Source organism: Coregonus lavaretus (genome assembly GCF_964263955.1).
Source record: "Coregonus lavaretus genome assembly, contig: HAP1_SCAFFOLD_443, whole genome shotgun sequence".
NCBI lineage: Eukaryota > Metazoa > Chordata > Actinopteri > Salmoniformes > Salmonidae > Coregonus > Coregonus lavaretus.
This window is the reverse complement of record NW_028165336.1, coordinates 58,985-71,370: the sequence shown is the minus strand read 5'-3', so window position 1 is coordinate 71,370 and position 12,386 is coordinate 58,985. Positions and strand designations below refer to the sequence as shown.

At 44.4% G+C, this 12,386-nt stretch overlaps 1 protein-coding gene and 1 long non-coding RNA gene across 3 annotated transcripts in view; both read right to left on the bottom strand.

The window, feature by feature from the left end:
* LOC311115952 overlaps positions 1–4,391 on the bottom strand; it is a 91,707-nt gene extending 87,316 nt beyond the window's left edge. The window contains exons 1-3 of one of the 2 annotated variants that reach the window (XR_014611331.1): positions 4,222–4,391; positions 3,247–3,293; positions 1,021–2,758 (exon numbers count right to left, since the gene is read on the bottom strand). This is a non-coding gene — a long non-coding RNA (uncharacterized lncRNA). Of the gene's footprint in view, positions 1–1,020; positions 2,759–3,246; positions 3,294–4,221 lie in introns of those variants that run through there. The other variant, XR_014611330.1, reaches the window with a different exon arrangement.
* Positions 4,392–4,753: 362 nt separating this feature from the next.
* Positions 4,754–7,627, bottom strand: LOC311115946 (protein NLRC3-like; the record flags this gene model as incomplete). Its single annotated transcript, XM_084191064.1, has 3 exons — positions 4,754–4,759; positions 6,350–7,504; positions 7,604–7,627. 3 exons carry the CDS (start codon positions 7,625–7,627, stop codon positions 4,754–4,756), a joined length of 1,185 nt encoding a protein of 394 aa, XP_084047190.1.
* Between the last annotated feature and the right edge of the window lie 4,759 nt (positions 7,628–12,386).

Here is a 12,386-nt window from a genome sequence, read left to right as displayed (position 1 = left end):
ATCCACACTGCAGACTGGAGAAACTCAAGTATGTAGAGGGTTTATGTCAATGTTCATATCAGACATGTTGGAGTTATCAGGCTAGTTAAGACAAACATTCTGACCACCACTTGGACAAAGTTATGCGATGTCCGTCTCCAGTCCTTTTCTGCCGTCCATGACGATGTTAACTCCAGTGGTGGAAAAAGTACCCAATTGTCATACTTGAGTAAAAGTAAAGATACCTTAATAGAAAATGACTCAACTAAAAGTGAAAGTCACCTAGTAAAATACTACTTGAGTAAAAGTCTAAAAGTATTTGGTTTTAAATATACTTAAGTATCAAAAGTAAATGTAATTGCTGTAATATACTAAAGTATCAAAAGTAAAAGTACAAGTATAAATCATTTCAAATTCCTTACATAAAGCAAACCAGACGATTTTCTTGTTTTTAAAATGTACGTTCAGCCAGAGCCAAACTCCAACACTCAGACAATTTACAAACAAAGCAATTGTGTTTAGTGAGTCTGCCAGATCAGAGGCAGTAGGGAGGTTCTCTTGATAAGTGTGTGAATTGGACCATTTTCTGTCCTGCTAAGCATTCAAAATGTAACGAGTACTTTTGGGTGTCAGGGAAAATGTATGGAGTAAAAAGTACATTATTTTCTTTAGGAATGTAGTGAAGTAAAAGTAAATGTAGTCAAAAATATAAATAGTAAAGTAAAGTACAGATACGCCAAAAAACAACTTAAGAAGTACTTTAAAGTATTTTTACTTAAGTACTTTACACCACTGATTAACTCTCTTTCTTAGCTAGCTCGACTATGCACTTGCCTCTGCTAGCAATACACTGTGCTAACATTAGCCTAGACTGGACCACAGAAAATAACAGTTTTAAACAGTTGTAAAAACCCACTTCTTCCAGACAGAATAGTTCCTGTAGATTCAGACTAACTCATCGCCAATCTTTTGTTATGTCTGGTGGGTTTCATAACCACGTCTGTATAACAATTCAATAATGATGAGACAGGAGACAGGAATCAGTTCAACCATTTATCTGGAACGTGATCATCTCAACACATACAAACCCCCATGATGCTCTGCAGCACAACCCTAATAGACAACAAATACATACATAAGTAAATGGACACGAAACAAAACTCATAGAGGAATTTAAATGTTCAGTTGTAGAAAGTAGGGCCATGGGATAGGGTCAGAAAGGTCAGTATGTTTGATAACTGGTTACAGAGGTGACATAACAAGCATAAGGTCCATTATAACACAGTGAAGTAGAGGTGGGAGCTAAAAGCAGACATGGACAGTGAGACGGTGTGAGGAGGTCAGGGGTGAAACACTAGATCAGGACAGGTAGAAATGGCAGGGCTGGAAATAGACACAGAGACACATTCTGATCATGGCTCAGACCTGACCTGAGACACCCAAACAGAAGATGCCATAGCAAAGTCCTGTCCAGTAAGCTATATGGGATTTCCTTTCATCAAAATACAACACATGGAAATGTGTCCAGTGTGTGTGTGTGGGTGTGTGTGTGTGTGTCCAGTGTGTGTGTGTGTGTGTGTGTGTGTGTGTGTGTGTGTCTAGTGTGTGTATGTGTTTGTGTGTGTGTGTGCGTGTCTGGTGTGTGTGTGTGTGTGTGTCCAGTGTGTGTGTGTGTCCAGTGTGAGTGTGTCCAGTGTGTGTGTGTCCAGTGTGTGTGTGTCCAGTGTGTGTGTGTGTGTCCAGTGTGTGTGTGTGTCCAGTGTGTGTGTGTGTCCAGTGTGTGTGTGTGTGTCCAGTGTGTGTGTGTGTGTCCAGTGTGTGTGTGTGTCCAGTGTGTGTGTTCAGTTTGTGTGTGTGTGTACAGTGTGTGTGTGTGTGTGTGTGTGTTTGTTTGTGTCCAGTGTGTGTGTATGTGTGTTTATGTGTGTCCACTGTGTGTTCAGTGTGTGTTTGTGTACAGTGTGTGTGTGTGTCCAGTGTGTGTGTGTGTGTCCAGTGTGTGTGTGTGTCCAGTGTGTGTGTGTGTCCAGTGTGTGTGTGTGTGTGTCCAGTGTGTGTGTGTGTCCAGTGTGTGTGTCCAGTGTGTGTGTGTGTCCAGTGTGTGTGTCCAGTGTTTGTGTTTTTGTCCAGTGTGTGTGTGTGTGTGTGTGTGTGTTTGTTTGTGTCCAGTGTGTGTGTACAGTGTGTGTGTGTGTGTGTGTGTGTGTGTGTGTGTGTGTTTAGTGTGTGTGTGTCAGTGTTACCATGGTTATTATTTACAGGGACACTGAGGAGTCAACCTGAACCCAAAACACTGGATATAGGGGCTCAGTGAACGTGGAGTGGAATGTGTTCAGGTGGGTCAGTGTGTCAGAGGAGAGTCTGTAGAAGGACAGAGTGCCGGCTGGCCAGTCCAGATACACTCCTACTCTGTGGGATCTGAAGGACGGGACGTCTATGGTAGTGGACTTATTATTGTGACAGGCAGAGTAACTGTTGTCAGAGCAGACCAGACTCCAGGACTTGTCATTGTATCCAATCCCACAGTCATCACCCCCTCCTCTCCTGCTGATTCCTTTATATGCCACTCCTATATCAGCCCCTCTCCCACTCCACTCTACCTCCCAGTAACAGCGCCCAGTCAGACCCTCTCTACACAGCACCTGTCTCCAGACCTCAAATCTCTCTGGGTGATCAGGATACGGCTGCTTCTCTCTACTCCATGTCACCTTTCTGTTCTCCTCAGACAGTGAGAGGAGTCTGTTTACTGTGTTTGGATCCAGTGTGAGATCACAGACATCTGATGGATGAAACCAGACACAATATTAGAAATAATCATCATTCACATTAGAATGTTAACTCACTTTTCACTAATTCATTTAATGTAGATGTTTCTAGGTATCAAAAGGAGAAGTGAAGGTAACTTGAGACTTGTTGAATGATCATATGTTATACTGTATGGTAATATAAAACACACTTATTCCCATTAATTACACACACACACACACACATCCTGAACAAACACAAACACACACACACACACACACAGACAAACTGAACACAAACACACATTTCTAACGTAACACGAACACATCACACACAGACACAGACACACACACATTGTCAAAGCAACTCTTTGTAAACTTTGGTGTCCCTGATTTGTGCTTCTGTAGAACTACAGCTGATATTTAATATGACCAAGTAAGTAATGATGGTGGTCTTTGACTTTGACTTCACTTGAATTAAGACTTATTCTTAGTCATATTCTTCACAGCAGTCAATACTCACATTTTCTAAGTCCAAGTTTCATTGTGTTCTCTCCACCATGTTCCACACTGTAGCCGTAAGCAGAAGAACAGACAGTCATTGAGTGATACACCTGAACTCACACACACACACACTCACACACACACACACACTGGACACACACACACATACTGGACACACACACACACTGGACACAAACTGGACACACACGCTGGACACACACACACACACACATACACACACACACACACACACACACACACACACACACACACACACACACACACACACACATTCTGCATATACTGTAACTTTGTACATGCAGTGGTAAGAATGTTTTTCTGTGTGTGTCCAGTGTGTGTGTGTGTGTGTGTGTGTGTGTGTGTGTGTGTGTGTGTGTGTGTGTGTGTGTGTCCAGTATATGTGTGTGTGTCCAGTGTGTGTGTGTGTGTCCAGTGTGTGTGTGTGTCCAGCGTGTGTGTGTGTTTGTGTGAGTGTGTGTGTATATGTGTGTGTGTGTGACCCCAGTGTGTGTGTGTTTGTGTGTCCAGTGTGTGTGTGTGTGTGTGTCCAGTGTGTGTGTGTTTGTGTGAGTGTGTGTGTATATGTGTGTGTGTGTGATCCCAGTGTGTGTGTGTTTGTGTGTGTCCAGTGTTTGTGTGTGTGTGTGTGTGTGTCCAGTGTGTGTCTGTGTGTGTGTGTGTGTGTGTGTGTGTGTGTGTGTGTGTGTGTGTGTGTGTGTGTGTGTGTGTGTGTGTGTCCAGTGTGTGTGTGTGTGTGTGTGTGGGTCCAGTGTGTGTGTGTGTGTCCACACACACACTGGACACACACACACACACACACACAAACTGGACACACACACACACACACACACACACACACACACACACACACACAGTCGTTATATAACTTAGTCCAAGTGGTGGTCAGAATGTTTGTCTTAACTAGCCTGATAACTCCAACATGTCTGAACATTGACATAAACCCTCTACATACTTGAGTTTCTCCAGTCTGCAGTGTGGATCCTCCAGTCCAGCAGAGAGCAGTCTGACTCCTGAGTCTCCTGGGTGATTGTAGCTCAGGTCCAGCTCTCTCAGGTGTGAGGGGTTTGACTTCAGAGCTGAGACCAGAGAAGCACAGCCTTCCTCTGTGACTAGACAGCCTGACAGCCTTCAAAGAGTCAAATCATATTAAAACCACACTGCTATTCTTTGGTGGTGAAAATAGTGGCAGTATATTTTTTCAACATTTGCAGATACATCAGTGTCCTGAAACCTGCCATATCTATTCATAAATTAATGTATCATTATTAGATATTATCATAATATTGCTTGTAGAGAGAAAAATGTATAGTACAAATATTTGAGTAGACTGACCAGAGCAGTTTAAAAAGCAGTATCAGTCAAAAGACAGACAGTGAGGTATCATATTTAGATTGTATTGAGTATACAGTCCACACCATATGTATTTTGACAGTGAAGCTAACATTTTAAATGTGGCTCTATACTCCAGCATTTTGGATGTGAGATCAAATCTTTCATATGAGGTGACAGTATATAATGTCACCTTTTATTTGAGGGTATTTTCATACAAGTCTGTTTCACCATTTAGAAAAATAAAAGCCCTTTATGTATCTAGTCCCCCTATTTGAAGAAGTCATAAGTATTCTGACCATTTCACTTATAGTGTATTAAAGTAGTCAAAAGTTTAGTATTTGGTCCCAAACTGGTTGGTTGCATTTGCAGTTTGTTTTGGTTGTGTTTTGGGTTATGTTTTGTCCAATAGTAACTGAATGGTGGATGATGAATGGAGTAATTTTCTGTCTAAGTGAGTAGATAACATGTTTCTAAACACTACTAAATTAATCCTGATGATGCCATGATTAATAAAAATCATGAATGAATCATGAATAATAATGAGTGAGAAAGTTACAGAGGCTACAACAAAACATGCTAACCTCTCACCATTACCAATAACAGAGGGGGTATGATCCTTGTTCCTCTGTAACTTTCTCATTCATCATCATTCACGATTCATTCATGATTATTCATAATCATGGTAGCGTCCACATGAATGTAGAAGTGTTCAGAAACATCTTCTATTCTTACTGACAATACAAGTGAAGTGACTCCAAAATGACAGGACATTATTCACCATTCAGTTTCTACTGGGAAAAACATCATCCAAAACACAACCAAGACAAACTGCAAATGTATTCAACAAGTTTGTAGAATCACAAGCTTGATGTAATCACTGCAGGTAAGGAATATGGGACCAAATACTAAACTTATGACTACTTTAATACAATATAAGTGAATATGTCCAAATTATTAAGACTTTTTCAAATGGGAGAACTAGATACATAAAGTGATTTCATTTCTAAACAGTAACACAGATATGTATGAAAATTCTCTCAAATAAAAGGTGACATTCTGTACTGTCGCCTAATATGAAACATTCTATCTCAAATCTAAAATGCTGGAGCATAGCACCAAATTTAAAACTGTAAGCTTCACTGTCCAAACACATATGGTGTGGACTATGTGTGCCTGGTAAACACATGTGGATCTGGTGAACAGTTATCACTTGTTGACCAACTACAGGAATACTGACCTCAGAGTCTCCAGTTTACAGTGGGGATTCCCCAGTCCAGCAGAGAGCAGCTTCACTCCTGAATCCTTCAGGTCATTGTTACTCAGATCCAGCTCTCTCAGGTGTGAGGGGTTTGACTTCAGAGCTGAGACCAGAGAAGCACAGCCTTCCTCTGTGACTAGACAGCCTGACAGCCTGACAAAGAGATCATCATGATTTCACAAACACACTGTTAATTTAACACCAGTAGTGTAGAAGGACAATGGCAGATGCATTTGGTTTATTCTCTTAAACAACATATATATTCATCTTCTGTCTCCTAGAATTGTATGGTCGATTTGTTATACTAATGTGAACATCAATGCATTGATTCAATATGTTTTTCAATAATAAAACAATTATAATTTATTCCTGATGATTAGTACTTAAATGTCATGTTATGTACTCACAGAGCAGCTCTGGAGGCTTTGACCACTGGCAGCAGCCTCAGAAGACCTTCCTCTGATCTGGAGTATTTCTTCAGGTCAAACACATCCAGCTCCTTTTCTGAAGTCAGCAACACAAAGACCAGAGCTGACCACTGTGCAGGTGACAGTTTGGCTTCTGAGAGACTTCCTGATATCAGGTAGCTTTGGATCTCCTCCACTAGAGAATGGTCATTCAGTTCATTCAGACAGTAGAACAGATTGATGCACCTCTCTGGAGAGGGATTCTCCCTGATCTTCTCCTTGATGTACTTGACTGTTTCTTCATGGCTCTGTGAGCTGCTTCTTGTCTTTGTCAGTAGACCTCGTAAGTGCTTCTGATTGGACTCCAGTGAGAGGCCGAGAAGGAAGCGGAGGAAAAGGTCCAGGTTTCCTGTCTCACTTTGTAAGGCTTTATCCACAGCACTCTTGTAGAAAGTAACTTCAGGCTTGTCTCTGAACAGTGCAAAAAAGTAGCTGAACATTGATTGAGGTTTGGCCATTAGATTCTCATTGTTGTTGATGAATGAGAGGAACACATATACAGCAGCCAGAAACTCCTGAATGCTCAGATGCACGAAGCAGTACACCTTGTCCTGGTACAGCACACATTCCTGTTTAAAGAGCTGTGTGCACAATCCTGAGTACACTGAGGCTTCATTGACATCAATGCCAGCCTCTTTCAGGTCTTCTTCATAGAAAATCAGATTGCCATTCATAAGCTGTTGAAAAGCCAGTTTTCCCAGTGACAGAATGATCTCTTCTTTCCCAAGATACTTTTCATTCTTCTGTTTGGTATGAAACACCACAAGGTGTGAGTACATCTCAGTCAGAGTCTTGGGCATCTCTTCTCTCTTGTCTGTACTCAACATGTGTTCAAGGACTGTTGCAGAAATCCAACAGAAGACTGGAATGTGGCACATGATGTGGAGGCTCCTTGATGTCTTTATGTGTGAGATGATTCTGCTGGCCAGGTCCTCATCACTGAATCTCTTCGTGAAGTACTCCTCCTTCTGTGGGTCATTGAACCCTCGTACCTCTGTCACCTGGTCAACACACACTGAAGGGATCTTATTGGCTGCTGCAGGTCGGGTAGTTATCCAGAGGAGAGCAGAGGGAAGCAGATTTCCCTTAATGAGATTTGTCAGCAGAACATCCACTGAGGTTGACTCTGTGACGTCACAACAGATCTTGTTCTTCTGGAAGTCTAGGGGCAGTCGGCACTCATCCAGACCATCAAAGATGAACAGAACTTTGTACTTGTCGTAGTTGGAGATTCGTGATTCTTTGGTTTCCATTGAGAAGTGATTGAGAAGTTCAACGAAAGTGTGTTCTTCCTCTTTCATCAAATTCAGCTCCCGAAAAGGGAATGAAAATACAAATTGGACATCCTGATTTGCTTTTCCTTCAGCCCAGTCCAGAATGAACTTCTGCACAGAGACTGTTTTTCCAATGCCAGCGACTCCCTTTGTCAGCACAGTTCTGATAAGTTTGTCTTGTCCAGCTAAGGGTTTGAAGATGTCGTTACATTTGACTGCAGTCTCTGGTCTTGCTTGTTTCCTGGTTGTTGTCTCAATCTGTCTCAGCTCATGTTCATTATTGACCTCTCCTGTTCCACCCTCTGTGATGTAGAGCTCTGTGTAGATCTTATTGAGAAGTGTTGGGTTTCCTTGTTTAGCGATCCCCTCAAATACACATTGAACCTTCTTCTTTAGATTAGATTTGAGTTCACGTTGGCAAATCACAGCAAGCTCATCTGAATGAAGAAATAACACAGAGGATATTAATATTACATCTGTTTTAATGCCTACAGTATTCTAGGACTGTTATAAAAATTTAAATTATAATCATTTCTTCGCTTAACTGACTGTATAAATGTGTAAATGTTTTCATAATGCATTACAGACTGGAGTGACTGATTATATTATTATCTCTCTCTCTCTCTCTCTCTCTCTCTCTCTCTCTCTCTCTCTCTCTCTCTCTCTCTCTCTCTCTCTCTCTCACACTCATACTTTAGCTACAGCTTTTAAATGTTCTAAAACAGCATTCAACATGAGGCAGACAGCTCGTACTTTTCTCCAGTATGTCAGCAAGCTCCTTCTGGTTAATTTTCCTCAGGATGTGCAGTGTGATCTTCAGAGCCCCCTCTCTGGCACTGCTCTCCTGCTTATCATCTTCAGCATCCACCACTTCCTTATCCTGCTTCTGACTCTCAAAGCCTTCTGGGAGTTCTGGACTAAGAATCCTCTTGAACATCTTCAGCTCATTCTTCACAAATGTCATAATATTCTCTTCAAGCAACTGAAATAAATCAAGTAAATAAGTTAAGCAAGAGACTAAATGCACACATTAAATGCACACATTAATGAATGATTGACAGATCAACTTTACTTGAGGTAAACAAAAACAAATGTACATAACAGGACCACATACACTGAATATGGAGGCCAGGTCTGTTTGATGACTCTGGGAAGACTGACCACTGAGAATCTCTGACTCTGATCTTTCCTGTTGGTTTCTGTGGACAAAACATGAGATTACATCTCCTCATCCAGGGAGTGCACACACACACACACACACACACACACACACACACACACACACACACACACACACACACACACACACACACACACACACACACACACACACAGAGACACACACAGACACACACAGACACACAGACACACACAGACACACACACACACACACACACAGGGAATGTTGTGTTTGTTTAATATTGTTTCAGGACTATGAAAATTGAAAAAAGATTTAGCCTATGGATTATGAAAACAACAAAAATAAATGAGAAAATGGGAGAGGAGAAATTACTAGAGACAGTGTTGTTTAACTCACTGACCATGACCCATGAGTTCTTCTTACCTTTGTTCAGTAGAAAAGTCTCCCTCTCTGAAGAATATAGGAAGACCCATAGACAGGTCACTCTTCATGGACACACAGCTGGGTACAGGGGAGGCTGGTCTCTCCTGCTTGATTGGGCTTCAACACAACAGAGACAAACATTACAACTCTCATCTACTCTGAGCTCAGATGGGGAAACAAGAGTTTAATTCCAAAATGCTATATATCCATTTTCAGAAACGGTAAATTAGCTTTTATTGTTTAAAGAAATTATGAAAGAGATTGGTGTGTTTTTTCACTATCTAATCATGGCATGGTGTTGTTCAATGACAGACAAGTATTTGTTTAAAATCTATCACTTGATGGTTTCATTTCAGAGAGACAAATAATCTTGTTTTTTTGCACAATGCTATATACCTGCCTCACTCTCAGAGTAATAAGTAGTACTGCTCGGTTTTACACAGTAATAATATATATCTGCCTCACTCTCAGATAAATAAGTAATACTGCTAGGTTTTACACAGTAATAATATATCTGCCTCACTCTCAGTGAAATAAGTAGTTGTCAAGGTAGATGTAGGTGGGTGTGGGTGGAATCAGACGCAGGACGCAGTACGTTAGTCCAACAGACTTTAGTGATGCACAGCAAAAACAAACACGAAATAAATGCCATTAGGCAAAAGCTCCGCACGTAGGTGAAAACACAAGCGCACAAACAGGTGCGACAAAATACTCCAAAATACTAAGGAGCAAAGTAGCTCAACCGAGCAAACAGTAAATCCAGCCTACCGGCACGACAGTAAAACAATCACACACAACACTAGACAAAACACAACGAGAACTTATAGGACACTAATTACACTAAACGATAACAGGTGTACAACAATCAGACAAAAGCAAACGAACATAGAAACATACAACGGTGGCAGCTAGTGTTCTGGAGACGACGAACGCCGAAGCCTGCCCGAGCAAGGGAGAGAGGAAGCCTCGGCCGAAACCGTGACAGTACCCCCCCCTTGACGCGCGGCTCCAGACGTGCGCCGACTCCGGCCTCTGGGACGACCAGGAGGACGCGGAGCAGGGTGCGTCGGGTGCCCCCGATGGAATTCCGTCAGGAGAGACGAGTCTCTCCTCGGCACCCAGCACCGTTCCTCCGGGCCGTACCCCTCCCACTCCACTAGATATTGGAGACCCCCCATCCGACGTCTCGAATCCAAGATGGACCGTACGGAGTATGCCGGTGCCCCCTCGATGTCCAATGGGGGCGGAGGAGTCTCCCTGATCTCACTTTCTTGGAGTGGGCCAGCTACCACCGGCCTGAGAAGAGACACATGGAACGAGGGGTTAATACTCTTATACTCCACAGGTAGTTGTAATTTGTAACACACCTCGTTCAACCTTCTCAGGACTTTAAATGGCCCTACAAACCGCCGACCCAGTTTCCGACAGGGAAGGCGGAGGGGCAGGTTTCTGGTAGAGAGCCAGACTCGATCACCAGGTGCGTACACCGGTCCCTCACTGCGGTGGAGATCGGCGCTCGCCTTATGACGTCGGAGGGCCCGCTGCAGGTGGACGTGTGCAGCGTTCCATGTCTCCTCCGAGCGCCGCGCCCACTCATCCACCGCAGGAGCCTCGATCTGGCTCTGCTCTCAAGGTGCCAGAACCAGCTGGTAACCTAACACACATTGAAAAGGGGTTAGGTTAGTGGAGGAATGGCGTAGGGAATTCTGGGCCATCTCGGCCCAGGGAACGTACCTTGCCCACTCCTCCGGCCGGTCCTGGCAGTATGTTCTAAGAAACCTACCCACATCCTGGTTTACGCGTTCCACCTGCCCATTACTCTCCGGGTGGTAACCCGAGGTGAGGCTCACCGAGACCCCCAACCGCTCCATAAAAGCTCTCCAGACTCTGGAGGTAAATTGGGGACCTCGATCAGACACAATATCCTCAGGTACCCCGTAGTGCCGGAACACATGGGTGAATAGTGCTTCGGCAGTTTGCAGGGCAGTAGGAAGGCCCGGCATGGGGAGCAAACGACAGGCCTTAGAAAACCGGTCCACAACGACCAGTATAGTGGTATTCCCCTGTGAAGGAGGAAGGTCAGTAAGGAAATCCACCGAGAGGTGAGACCATGGTCGTTGTGGAACGGGCAGGGGTAGTAACTTACCCCTAGGCAGATGTCTAGGCGCCTTACACTGGGCGAACACCGAGCAGGAGGAAACATAAACCCTCACATCCCTCGCCAACGTGGGCCACCAGTACTTGGCACTAAGACAGTGCACTGTCCGGCCGATACCAGGGTGTCCAGAGGAGGGTGACGTGTGAGCCCAATAAATCAAACGATCCCGAACCTCGAGCGGAACGTACTTCCGACCCTCCGGGCATTGAGGTGGACTAGGGTCGGTGCGTAACGCCCGCTCGAGTTCAGCATCGACCTCCCACACTACCGGTGCCACCAGACAAGACTCCGGCAGTATGGGAGTGGGCTCCACGGACCTCTCCTCCGTGTCATACCGCCGAGACAGTGCGTCTGCCTTACCGTTCTGTGACCCAGGGATGTACGTGATCTTAAATGTGAAACGGGTCAAAAACATATTCCACCTCGCCTGGCGAGAGTTCAGCCTCCTCGCTGCCCGGATGTACTCCAGGTTACGGTGGTCCGTCAAAATGAGGAAAGGGTGTTGAGCCCCCTCAAGCCAGTGCCTCCACACCTTTAGGGCCTGTACCACGGCTAACAACTCCCTATCCCCCACGTCATAGTTTCGCTCCGCCGGACTGAGCTTCTTGGAATAAAAAGCACAGGGGCGGAGCTTAGGTGGCGCGCCGGACCGTTGCGACAGCACGGCTCCTATACCGGCCTCTGACGCGTCCACCTCTACCTGAAATGGCAAAGAGGGATCCGGATGCGCCAGCACCGGATCCGAGGTAAACAGGTCCTTCAGCCTCCCAAACGCCGTGTCCGCCTCGGCTGACCACTGCAGACGCACCGGACCCCCCTTCAAAAGAGACGTTATGGGAGCTGCCACCTGTCCAAAACCCCGGATAAACCTCCGGTAATAATTCGCAAACCCCAAAAACTGCTGCACCTCCTTCACAGTAGTTGGCGTTTGCCAATTACGCACGGCTGACACCCGGTCTACCTCCATCTTCACCCCTGACGCAGACAACTGATAACCCAAAAAGGAGACCGACTCCTGGAAGAACAGACACTTCTCTGCCTTGACATACAGGTCGTGCTCCAAC